Source organism: Motacilla alba, chromosome 4A (assembly GCF_015832195.1).
Source record: "Motacilla alba alba isolate MOTALB_02 chromosome 4A, Motacilla_alba_V1.0_pri, whole genome shotgun sequence".
Taxonomy (NCBI): domain Eukaryota; kingdom Metazoa; phylum Chordata; class Aves; order Passeriformes; family Motacillidae; genus Motacilla; species Motacilla alba.
This window is the reverse complement of record NC_052045.1, coordinates 10,208,830-10,221,538: the sequence shown is the minus strand read 5'-3', so window position 1 is coordinate 10,221,538 and position 12,709 is coordinate 10,208,830. Positions and strand designations below refer to the sequence as shown.

The 12,709-nt window shown below is 37.7% G+C and overlaps 1 protein-coding gene across 10 annotated transcripts in view; it reads left to right on the top strand.

Annotated features, from left to right (window-relative positions):
• The window catches only part of TENM1 (teneurin transmembrane protein 1), a 796,581-nt gene that overhangs the window by 571,554 nt on the left and 212,318 nt on the right, over positions 1-12,709 (top strand). Inside the window, exon 1 of one of the 10 annotated variants that reach the window (XM_038164633.1) lies at positions 7,371-8,152. The exons of 8 other annotated variants lie outside the window; for them this stretch is intronic. In XM_038164633.1, coding sequence (XP_038020561.1) covers positions 8,050-8,152 — 103 coding nt within the window. In that variant the 5' untranslated portion in view covers positions 7,371-8,049. Of the gene's footprint in view, positions 1-7,370; positions 8,153-10,505; positions 12,620-12,709 lie in introns of those variants that run through there. One more of the 10 variants, XM_038164634.1, reaches the window with a different exon arrangement.

Genomic DNA, 12,709 nt, shown 5'->3' with positions numbered 1-12,709 from the left:
CCCCAAACAGCTCCACTCACACAGACCAAACTTCTCACGCAACCCATCATTGCTGTCGCTGTTTTGGCAGCACAGAGCTTATGATTCCTCATGCTTTAATAATGCTCCATCATCTGTGCTATCAGATTTGGGTCAAATGACCATCATCAGGGTTAGAAAACTCTTCCTTTCTGCAGTGCTTGAAGAAAATAGAAGCACCTACCACTTACCTTTGCATGTGCTCCCCTAAGTCCCTCACCTGAGCTACCAGCACAGTGGCCACAAACAAGATGCTTGCTTGCTCTACCTTGGTGCTCCAGTTTAGATATCCAGTGTGATCAATTGAGTGTTCAAACATTATATTTCAGGATTTTTAAGTTTTTCTCCAAGATTGTTGTCACTAAAAGAAATCTCAGTCCTTAAATTGGATGCAGTAATGGCTTTATCTCAACTATCAATTGAGTGGAGTAATGATGCTAACAAGTACCGATATTTCAGTTTAATTTTATGATCTTTTTGGAATACTTACATGCCTAAAATATACTTTAATGGCTAATAAGTTCTACAGAAGGATAAAAATACACAAAAATACTGTTTTCTTTCTATGCTCTAAGTATTATTGCTATCCTTATTATTAAAATGAATAAAAGTGCTAAATAGCTACAATTATAGTGGTGAGAGAGCAGTAAGTGTCTGAACTGGTTAGAGTTCAGCAACAGATTGTTTGCAAATGAGGCGTTTACAAACTTGATGTCTTTGACAACATGCAGCACAATTTTACAGTGCTTGTATCATTATTTTTTTAAATTAGCCTCAAAATATGTTCAACAAATTTGTCCATTATCATTTCAGCAAGCTAATCTAAGCAAGAAGACAACTGTATTAAACAGGAGAATACTGATTGTAACATCTTCTGGCCAGTATCTCTTCAGTTATTCAGTAGGAGAGCATCTGACAGGCTGCTTCTCACTCAGTGTTTAGCTGTCTGTCCCAGCATCTGTCCACTGATTCCTCATTTTGAATTGAAGAAAAGCAGGGAGATGTGGAAAAAGGACAGCTGAGGGGGTGTAAATACTCCTCTGAATGTGTATGTTGTTGACAAGATAGTTCAAATAAATACTTTTTATTAGCTTGGCAAAAATAGTTTGTTGTCCTATATTCACTTTCTCTTTAGCCACGTGACATGTCACTGTTCATCCTGCTAGGTTTGAAATGCCCTCATGTTCAGACCCCTTTAGTTCAAGCCCATCCTTCCCTCCTTCCCCCTCCACTGGGAGTGCCAGCACTGAAAAATGCCTGCTCCTAATTCAGTGCTCAGTTCATCTGCTCTTCGGAATAGAATTCAGGCTGGTTTCTCAGAGCTCTCTCTATCTGATTAGAGTCAAGTCAGCGAGGATCTTGCTGTGTTTTTAAAGATCAATAGTTTAAGCTCCTACAACCAAATGTTTTGGGGCTTTTTCACTTATAACCACTTCTGGATGTGCTGCTTGCATCCTTTGCCAGTTGTTCTGATCAGCTGTGCTGTTTATTTCCCATTTGCTATGTCACTGCTGTGTCTAATATTGGACACAGCACGAGATGGTGCAGCTCAGGAAATGGTGAAGCAGCTGGTATGGAAATGAGACAATACTAAATGGAGAAAATATGAAAAAAGGCAAAATCCACATGTGACTTGTACATTCTATGGGGAACTGATTTTTGTGAAGAATCTGCACTCAGCATATTGGCATGAAACAAATTTAATAGGAAAAATTTAATAGAAAAAAATAAGATGGAAGAGGAGTTTTAGGTGTGGCTAACACATAGAGCTGTTAGAAGAAACCTTTTTTACAAAGGTTCCTTTTTTCTTGATCTGGAAAAAAAAATCCTTGTGTAACTGTATATTAGCCTGGGATTTTTTCTGGTATGTTTTTTTCCCCATAAAATAGTTAAACTGAAGGAAAAATAGACTATTCTGCAGACTGTCACTAAGTATCTCTAAAATACTATGTTTATTACAAAGAGAATATGCTATATGTGTTAAAATTGTGAAGTTTATAGTTGCATGTTTTAAGTCTTTTAGTTTTGGGGTTTTTTTCCCCCCTCCTTAATATAGTGAGTGCATGTGTGAGCTGGGTTTTTCAGTAGAGGAAACAGTTGCTGCTGAGGTCCTTCCAGAACAGCCAGCAGTAGAGTTAACTGTGTTTTTTACAGAATAAAACCAAAATAATTGAGACACTGAATGCTCCTAAAGCATTTCCTTTCTTAGATCTCCAGCCTGAGTGAGAATTACTCAGGTCAGGGTGGGGCCATCTTCCTCTTGAAACACCCGTCTCCTTGGCATGTATTAAAGTGCATGAAGGTTCTCTAAACCAAATATATATATTGTGGTTTTTCCTGATTATTTGTGGCCTTAGTGTTTGAATTCTGCACAGATTCTTTTAGCAGTACATTTAAATGTCGTTGAACATGGTTTAATACACAATTGCTCTCATTTTTGTTTGAATCTGGTGTTTTCTGTGGAGTCTCTGTTCAGTGCTTTCTCCCTTATGTGTCCCTTTTCTGATCATGCCTTAATTACATTTTAAGTGCCTTCTGTGTTACTGTCTCCACTGCCTCAATTAGTTCACCTCCAACTGTGTGAATATTTTAATAACGAGGCACAAAGTATTTCTGGCAATACAGAGTGTGAGCTCTGCTTTTCAGCCTATGGCAAGCTTTCCTTCAGGGCATGGCAGAGTGTACAGAGGCACTGTAGGTTAATGTGTTAGTGCCATTTGGGTTTGATTTATTTTCTTTGGGTTTGTCTCAGCTGCAGTGCAGGCTCTTAACTTTGACTCTTCCTGAGCATTGTTGATCGAGCTGCTTTGCAGAACCAAGAATTGTGGAGAGCCCATGGGCTCACAGCTGTGGAACCCAAGGTATGTTAACTATGAAGAGAGTCACCAGTGTGCAGCTTCTGTTCCACAAATAAAATGTCTGAAAGGCAGATGCTGGAAAACTTTAGAAGCAATTTTTTATGGGCAGTGCAATACTGTAGGTAATTTTTTCTGTGGCTTTCAGTCTGTTAAGATACAAATTATTTCATTTTCTGATTTTCTTTTTCAGGATTTATCTATCAAAGTTGGTAACAACTTTGAGCTCTCTCACGTTAGGTAGTCAACAATCTTTCTATGCATTATCAACGTATATGTATCTATTTATTTAATGATGGAAGGGATTCCGTTTTAGTTGTGCATAGTCAACACTATCTGTGATTTGCTTTAGAAAGAGCAGGTGCCTGCCTGCTAATTGTCAACAGCAGAAATCACATTTCAGTATCAGTCAGTGCCTTGTCATTTCCCAGATGTCAGTTGTATGCCTGTGCCTTTGTGAAAAATTAAAACACTATGTGGTTAAATCTCAGGCTGGAGGTTTCAAAGTCAGGGATTAGAATAGCTGCTAAAATGAGTGCCATTTAGGAGTGATTTTGTGCTTTAAACAATTACAGCTCCCATTAAGAAAGGGCAGGGAAACTAAAAAGGTCTAGAGCTGTAAAAATTGTAGCCAACTGCTCCTAATGATACTGGAGTCATTTCACCATGTCGTGACTGTGTTCCCAAAGTTTGGATAAGTTTTGGTGCCAGATCCAGGCATCTCACACTTGTTCAAACTTTATGACAATATACAGAGGTCTTTTGATTTGGTCATTGTTGGCATTTCCTCATACTTCATTCCCTTTGGTGCAGCACTGGAATGATGATGGCACTTGCGTCTTTGGGAGCTCTATATCAAATCTCAAGATGGAAAATCTTATAGATACCGCATTGTATACTTAGGAACTATCATGCTGACAAAAGTGTCTCAGATTTTCATCTTTCCTTGGTAATCATGATGTGCATTTTCGGATAGTATATGTTTTAAGAAGTATTTATTTAACTTAATTAATAATGATGTTGTGTGATAGTGATGCACAGTTACCCCAAAATTATTTTCTGGGGATACATAGCTGGAATGGTGCCACCATCTTCAGCTGAGTTTCTTTAATGCATTTTGGTGGTATAAACCCCAATATTTTTATATTTTGCAGTTGCAGATAGAGAATGTAGTAGTCTTTATAACTTATATAATTGCCTTTAGAAATACAGTGTAGAAGAACAAATGCCTGGAAATATCAGGAAATCTAATAAAGAACTTGTAAGAAAATTAGTTAAACAGGTGAAAAAAGTTGTTGTAATTGTACATGTAAAAATACAACATGCAAACCCAATGATTTTCCTTCAGTTGTTCTAATATTAAACTGCAGCAGAGCTGACCTTTAAGTCTGAACTGCTGTTATTGAAATTTCTTTGGTGAACCGAACACTTGAGGAAAGGAGGGAGCAAAAGTGGTCAGAATTATGTGAAGGGAGTTAAATTTCCCATCTCTTGATCAGATGGAACATTTGATGACAAACCCCTCAAGAGATTTGGGGGGAAGAGGGGCTGTTTGACTGACAGGCCGTGTCCCCAGTCGGCTGATCAAATGGAACCGACGTGCCAAGTTGTCTTCCATGTGTTCTCACTGATGTCAGATTGACAGCAGGATCTAATTGGATGTGAATGGAAGTGCTGAGGAGCTTGTGCACATGCTTGTGCTTTCTCTTTCTTTCCAACGTTAATCTGAAGGGTGAATTTCTTTGTCTGAATGTTACTTAGCAGTTCAATTTAAATTTAAAAAATACACTGCTTTCATAGTATATGTTAATTTATTAAGTTCATGCCCCTCATATGCAAATTTTTGCATAATCTGAAAAAAAAATAAAGAGGAAAAAGAAGTGCACATACCTGCACCCCTAATCGAACATAAGTGCGAATCAAACTGTTTTGTTTTATTAGGGGGCATCTTGCAGTCTGACTTGCATTTTTTTCTCGTGGAAAAAGTGACTATATACTAAGAAGCTGTTAGTAAATTTGTGGGGAAAATGAAATATTTTAACAGTGAAAAATAGATACATGGATTGGATTTTCAAAATCCCTGAACAAAGCTAGATTTCCAGTTTTATTTTTGAGGCATAACCCAGTGTCTCTTGAAACCCTCACCTAAGAGAGTTTTAAAATGCTTCATATTCTGGTAGTCTGGCCAGCAGTCATTGCTCTGTAGGATTCTGATTCTCTTCATAAAGAGCCCTGGGCACACTGATCTAATTTTGCCCTTCTTTGAGCCGGGGATGTGCTGTTGACTGCCAAGACTGGTTCCAATTTCAGTTATTTAAAGGGAAAAAATTACAAAATTTAGGTGTAGTGTTCTGTGGGTGTTAGACATCCCACCAAGAATTCAATGGATGTAAATTCCACGTTTGGGCTTCATTAGACAATCTTTTTAGCTGGATGCTTGGGAAGGGTATCAGATGTGCCTTCAGGATGGGCAGCATTTGTGGGGTTGATTCCCCAATACCTGAAGAGGTTGGCTGGCAGAATGTTTGTGTCTGCTTCCCGTGCCATCACACCAGGCAACTCTGGGAACATGCAGACTGGGATTTGATTTGTCAACCTTGAATTGGACATGGAGGGTAAGAGCCTCCTGCTGGGCACATCTCCTTGTGCCCAGGGCAGAGTGTTGCTCCTGTTTTCCTTGTTTCTGGGATGGCAGCACAGCGACAACAGTTGCTGCTCCTTGTGCTCTTGTGCACGAGTGCTGTTCTCTGGCTCCCGTTCTCACTACACAAGGTGCTGCTGGGGGCTGGCCCCCCTTCCTTTAAGGGATTTTGCCTCTACATGCTTAGACCTCTCAGTGATACCATCTCCCTTGCAAATACTTTTTCCTAATTTTCAGCATTTTTAACAGTCAGTTGGAATGTGAAGAAATAGGAGTTGGTCGGTGCAGTGTGGCTGAAGCCTTTTGCTCACTTGCGCTGAAATGATGCATTCACTGATCACTCACTGAAACTGGCTCAGGGCATCAAAACCACCTTCCTCTGCTCCAGCCTGGCTCCCTTTGCTGCCTGCCTTCCATTCATGTCACTTCAAAGGAAGATGGCTAGTAGTACCCTTGATACTCTCTTAAGCTACTTTAAAATGATATTAGAGCTTTGTAGTTTCTGGTGAAAGTTAAGGTAAGGAGTTGAGTTACTCTGATGATTCTTTTTGAGCATTGTCTGTGATCTGAGTGCCTCAGGTCTGCTGAATGTCCCAGCAGTAAAGGAAAAGATTTCTGGTAAATGGGTGTTGATAGCAGCTCTCTAAAAGTCTTTCCACCATCACGAAGTTATGCCAGATGCTTACTCTGAGACAGTCACTATGACCTAAAGCCTAAGTGCTACCCTAGCCCACTGGCTGCATAGAATTAACTTCTGGATTTACAGCCCTGAAAGTTAAATCTGAGTTTAGACTTCTGGATTTTTGCCTGTGTAGCCTTCTAAAACTAAATCAGTGAAGTTTATAAAGATACCTGCTTTGCACATCTTTTATCCCAAAAAGATTTTGGTGCTCATTATCTAAAGGTACTGGTTCAATTGCAATTTTAAAAACAAATAAATTTCAATATTTTGAGAAACAGTGTCTTTTAAGTGTATTTTATAAACCAGAATCAAAACTGTTGATAGAAATTATTTTCATATCTTTGTTTTTTGGGGGTTTTTTTGGAAGTGAATAGCTGTCATGTTTAGATCTCACGGACGTCTAAGACTGAGGTTTGAATGAAAGGGATTTTGGTTTAAATTTAACTGCTTCCAGAAATTACTACCAGAAAAGCATGGCAGAGTTGAATTCGAGTTTGTACAGCTAGAGCCACAATCTGAGGGTAATTTCACTTTGAAGAATATCGGTACTCTGTTTGCACTCTAATAAGTTTGTCAGCCTTTCTTCTCTGAAGTGCCATCCAGAGTTGAAATCAAGACAGAATCACAACACAGCTTTGCCTGTTGAGAGCTGTGAATGCACTGGACTGGAGGGAGAAGTACAGTATCCCACTGCTTCACACCCCTGGTTAATCTGGAGGAAAACTGTTTGTTCATGTGAAACTCTTTCAAAGGGAAAGTTAGTTAATCTGCTCGAGATAGTTTGATTCATAGTTCTAGTGCCCTTTATGAAAGTTTTAGTTATGGCTGGGTTTAACTTTGAAAATTTAAACACAAGAAAAAAGGCTTCATTATCTATTGCTTCCCTCAAACACAAATGTAAATGCCAAAACTTGCAACAGGAAAATTATTATTGAGCCAAGGAACCTTTAAAATACTTGAAAGAAAATTGGAATGCTTTTCTCCTATGATAGAGTTTTTGGAAACAGAAAATACTTTTTCTTGAAAATTCTTAATAGATTATTGCATATGGAGAATGAAATTATAAGTGAATCTATTGTAAGACAAGCTTTTCCAAACTCTATTTCAACTGTAATACTAGAAGAATTCAATTTATCTGCACAAATGATATTGAGGTTCATTCTCATCTGTGATAACTATATTTTTTTAAATCCTCTTGTCTTTTAGTAGGGTAGAGTTAGTGTGGTCATTATTTGAGAATAAGTTGGTTTCCTTTATCTGAAATTTAGGTTAAATACTAATTCCTGGCATTTGCTATGGTTTTGTAATTCTAAAATTCATTAAAGGAGAGATATTTATGAGTACCTGCAGTAGAAATTTCTCTTTAACAAAATCCTGTGAATGGAAGTATTTTACCTCATAAAGCCACACTTTGGAGTAGGAAAGGCTGTAGCCAACAATAATTCAGATGTATTTGAACTTTGAGGATTAAATTTCGAACCAATACTGTACTGAGAGTGTTTCTTCCTAAATTAAAATGAGTCCTGCTGCATCCACACTATAGCTCCAAAGTTGCCTCCTCTGTCATCTTGTTAGTTGAGAAATTCATGAAAATCTCTAACATTAAGAATTTCAAATGATCTCCAAAAGAATATTCTGCTTCTGGGGACAGAGAAAGTTCATCTGTGTCCCTATAGGATCAGGATGATTTCTGTGTAAAAAATCCTTATTTATGTTGATTTCAGTAGTAGTAAAAATAAAAATTAGTATCTTAGGACTCCATGAGAATATTTTAAGTGGTTCAGTCTATTTCTGCGCTCTTTCTTTAAGCTTGAAGAATTAAGTCTGAAGAAGAGACTAGAAAGATATTTGCCATGAGGCATGGGTTGGAACCTCATCCTCTGGTACCTCTAGGGAAGGACCTGAAGAATAAAGACTTTTTCTTCATTATAAATTTCACAAGCCAAAGAGATTCCTGTAAGTGCAGCCTCCTTTCCTAATCCCTTAGCTGCCTAACCTGCAAATTTCACTCCTTAGTGTTGTAACAGACTCTGATTCCTCTTTTATTCCTCCTTCAGTTGTTACAGCTGATATCTTTGAACTTTCTGTCATCTCTGCTGGTAACTTGAGGTTAATGTAAGAAAGTAAGCTACAAAATTAAGGGAATGCAAGGAAAAGTTGAAATGGAGCAAAATAAAATGTACAATACAATGCATTTGCTATCAAAGTGAAGAAATTCAAATGGTATATTTTAAATGGTTATTATTTATGTGTAACATGTATATCAATTTTTATTTATTACAATATATGCAACTGAGAAACAGTTCCAGACTGTGGCAATAATGCAATTGCTGATAAACATGAAATTTATAAAACAAATTAATAGTCAGTTTTTGAAAATTAATTTATTTTTGGCTTCTTCCTCAGTGATTTTTGTACAGATGGTTACTGGAACTTAATTTCATTGAATTATATTGTCCTAGGAAAGATGTGGTATGCTCTCAACACGGAAAGAAGATCTTTGACTAAATGAGAAGCATATACACAAAAGTATTCAAAAATATATGTAGCAGGTTGTGTTTCATGAATGCCTTTATGAAGCAGCTTAAGATCTCTGCACATTTAATTCTCAAGTCCAGCAACCAGCCAGTAAACCACAGTCCTCAGGTGAAAAATGAGAAATTTTAAGGGCTGTTGAACACATGAAATTTAGCAGAGTGCTCAATCGCCCTCAAAATTTCTCATTTAGGAGAATGCATATGTATTGCTTCCAAAAATGAAGGCAAACTTCACTTTCCCCATTTGATTTACATTTTTTCCTCACTCCTTCCCTCCCTCCCAGTGTCTCTAAATCTCTTATACCACGAGTAGCTGGTCTGCCTTTGCTTGTTTTGCAACACACATAATACACCTGCAGATGAAAGCATTGGACTAAGTTCAGTGTGAAAAAATACCCACCAAGTTGTGGTGTAACACTAAAATCCCAACCCATAAACAAAAATGCATGTTTGGGATATTTTTTCCCTTGTATTCCCAATAAACATGACTCTGTTCAGGTTAATGTGCATTATTTGCCTTCCTGGAGTTCCTTCCTTGTTCTCCTCCCCAGACTCTGATATATCCAGTGTTTCCCAAAACCCAGTCTGAAAGAGGACACTAGGCCAAAATAAAGTATCATGGATTTAAAATTCCAAGACTGATATTTTCTCCTTACCTTTTAGCTGCTTAGTCTCTTTTATAATTTTATATTTACAGAAAGAGTAATTTGTATTTTTTTCATCCAGAGAATTGATTTTGTGTGTGTTTGAGAAGGGAGCATTCTCAGAGTAAGAACCACCTCATACCAAGAATCAAGAATAAAATTAATTTGTGAGTCAGTGATGTTTAAAGACTTTTTCAATCAATAAATTGCAATTGCTTAATTATATGATGGGGTTAATAAAAGGCACCTAATTGCAAGATGTCAACCTATTCCAGTTTATAAATAAATTATATTTTTCTGTAAGCTCTTTCTCTAGTTGAACACATAGGTCAATTAAGTAATTTAAATTAATATTTATCATTCTGTTATTAATGCAAAATAATATTTTTCCATAAGGGAATAGGAGGACTGGAAAGGAAAGTTCTTCATATCCATCACTATTTATGCTCTAGGTTTATGTTTCTTCTACCTTCTTTGTTTGGATCTTTTTTCTGTATTTTAAATATTTTTTTATTGAAATAAATATTTATTTACACTCATGGTTAGTTGGTAGAAATTAGCAGAATTCTTGGCAGATGGCAACAGTGAGAAGATTCCACAAGTCCTGTAAGTCCAAGTTTGCAGAATTACTAGGTTGGAGAGAAGGGCCTCTGTGGTCTTTCACTAGGGTAATTTTATTATTTTTTTTTTAACCTGTGTCAGAAAAACAGGTTTTTAACCTGTGTCAGAAAAAGAGTTGCAAAAAAGTAGCTGGCACATAGTTACTCCTGACCATACAATGGAAGATGCACTGGGGTAAGTGTGTTGTATCTGCGTGGAAATCCTAACTTAGGTTTTGAACTGTGCTGATGGCTAAATTGATGTCACAGTAAATAAACCCTTCATGAGTTGCCTGGCATTTTCAGTAACTTTGTTTGTGAGCAAAGCTGGAGCTGTGTTAGAACTGCCTGGTCAGCTGCCCAGTTCTCATATCAGCCTTAAATAGCAGAGGCACCACTGTCCAACTTCTCTTTAACTGCTTATCTCTGAAGATTTTTTTAATTGAAAATTGTATTTAGAAGTAGAAAGAAAGGGGTCTGTTAATTGAAATGCTGATTTTTATTTTTTTAACAAGCCTTCTTTCCTTTTATTACTCATTAGATATTTTATATCTCTTTATGCATTACTTTTTGAAAAAACTAATTAGTATCAATGTGAGATAAAGTACTTGTTTTTTTAATGGTTGTGTTACAGTAGGCTCCATGAGGGTCCATAGTTGAAATTCCTTTCATCATCTTCATAACTGCCACTTTTTTTCCTCTGTCCTCTGTTCATGCAAAACCTTGAATTTTGTATTAATGTTCTCTCATTTCTCTTGTGACTATGTCTTTGCGGTAATACCGAATCTATCATAAATCTACTTGAACTTTATCTCCTTGTGGAAATATGTAGTATTTTAGGTAGAAAGGTTAGATATGCAGACTAAAAGCAGCCACTTGTGCCATTGTAAAAGCTTTTCAGAAAATTCATCCCATGGGAGTTAAAATCCTGCAAAGGCTTGTATACTTAAGAAATAGACTATTAAGGCAATAGATTGTGTTTAACTTGAGTTGAACATGAGTTAGAGTATAAAAAGTGTCTTTCACAAAAAAAAAAGGAAAAAAGGAATTAACATATAGACTGAAGGGTAAATTCTGTCCTTCTTAAAAATGTATAATCTAATTAGAATTTTGTGGGATTTACTGGGATGAGTTTTCCCTGTGGCATATGCAAATACAAACAGGGAGAAGATGTGCTCCAGGCTGCTAATGGCAGACATCTGCCTGGAGGGACAGCCATGTAAAAAATGCCTGCATCCTTGTTCCCTGAGGACCTGGCATCAGCTGAGGAGATTCTTGAAGTTATAGGAAGATTTTTAATTATGGGGAAGTTCCTCAGATGGTGAAAATAAGCAAAGATCTCTTTTAAAGGGGAAGAAGGATCCGATGGTGTTTCCTTAAATCACACCTGTTGTAAGGTAGACAGAGTTCAAATGCCAAATATTCCCTGCTCAGCTGCTTCCGAGTATTTTGGCTGTTTTCTCTTAGCCATCTCCATCAAACTTTGGAGTTGGTCTCAGTGCATTTGAGGACAAAGCTCATGAAGGCACATCTCAGCTTCTTGAGGATGGGACTGAGACCGCATCCTTCTCCCATGAACAAGAGGGAAAGGCCAGAGTGCTGATGGAGCACTTGGGATCATCCCCACACCTGTCTTGCTGCTCCAAAGGGAGCAGGAGCAGTGGTGGCTGGTGCTGCAGGGATGCAGCCACACCAGGCAAGATGGGGTGACCTTACATGACTCCTATAGGAAAGTGAGCCTGTGGCCATGCTTTTCTGTTTGCTGCCTGCCTTCTTCCCTTGCCCTCCACAAATGAGGTTGCTATTCCCTGAGTTCAAAGCTAAGACTACAGCCAAGACCTTCAGGAATTTTTGGATGGCAAAAGAAAGATGTATAGAGATGGATGAATTACAGTTTCCTCAGGTGGTTCAATTTATATCTCAGCATTTGGTTTGTAGGTTTTGGTTGATACCTTCAAGAAAATACTAGGGCTTTTTGTTATTTCAGAGAGAATGATTGAAATCAGAATCATTCCTCTCAGTAGCTGGTAAGTGGATTAGTTTGGCAAATTAAAGCTTTGGTTAGGATGACAGTAGAAAAGAGTACTTGTCCTTACTCTTAAACAATGACTCTTGTCTCTAATGTTTCTTTTCTAGAAACTGAAATACGTATGCATATTTGATATTGTATTTAGTCTCTCAAGATGGCATCCCAGGTCTGATGTTCAATTAGGAAGTGCAGTTCTGTAATCCTTATTTAATTAGAACTCCCTGTCATAGTCCCTGTGAGTTGCATTTGTAATTGGATTCTCACAAGCGAGAATATGCAGAGGCTACCTCAAAGGGGAGTTGCAATTTGCTGATGTGTGTTACTTACCTGTAGTTCTTCGAGAATGTTTCCTCTGCATATTCACATTATGGGTCCTGTCCACCTTCTGTTTGTCCTTGGATTTCTGCTGCCCAAAAGCTGCCGTGTTCAGTAAGAATAACTTGTAGCACTGTACAACTCTCAAATCTCAGATGGCTTGGTGTCATGAGATGGCCCTTGTACAGTCCTAGTAGTCACTGCTCTTCTAGGAAGTTCCTGTAGGCCACCAGCACTGGAGAACCCAAACCCACTGGTGTGAATATGCAAGGACAGCACTCTCAAAGAGCAAGCCAATGGTAAGTACCCTTTCTTTGTCTTCCACGATAAACCAAATACTTTCAATGTTATTTTTTAAGTTCTCTATTGGGAAATTTGCTACACTTTCC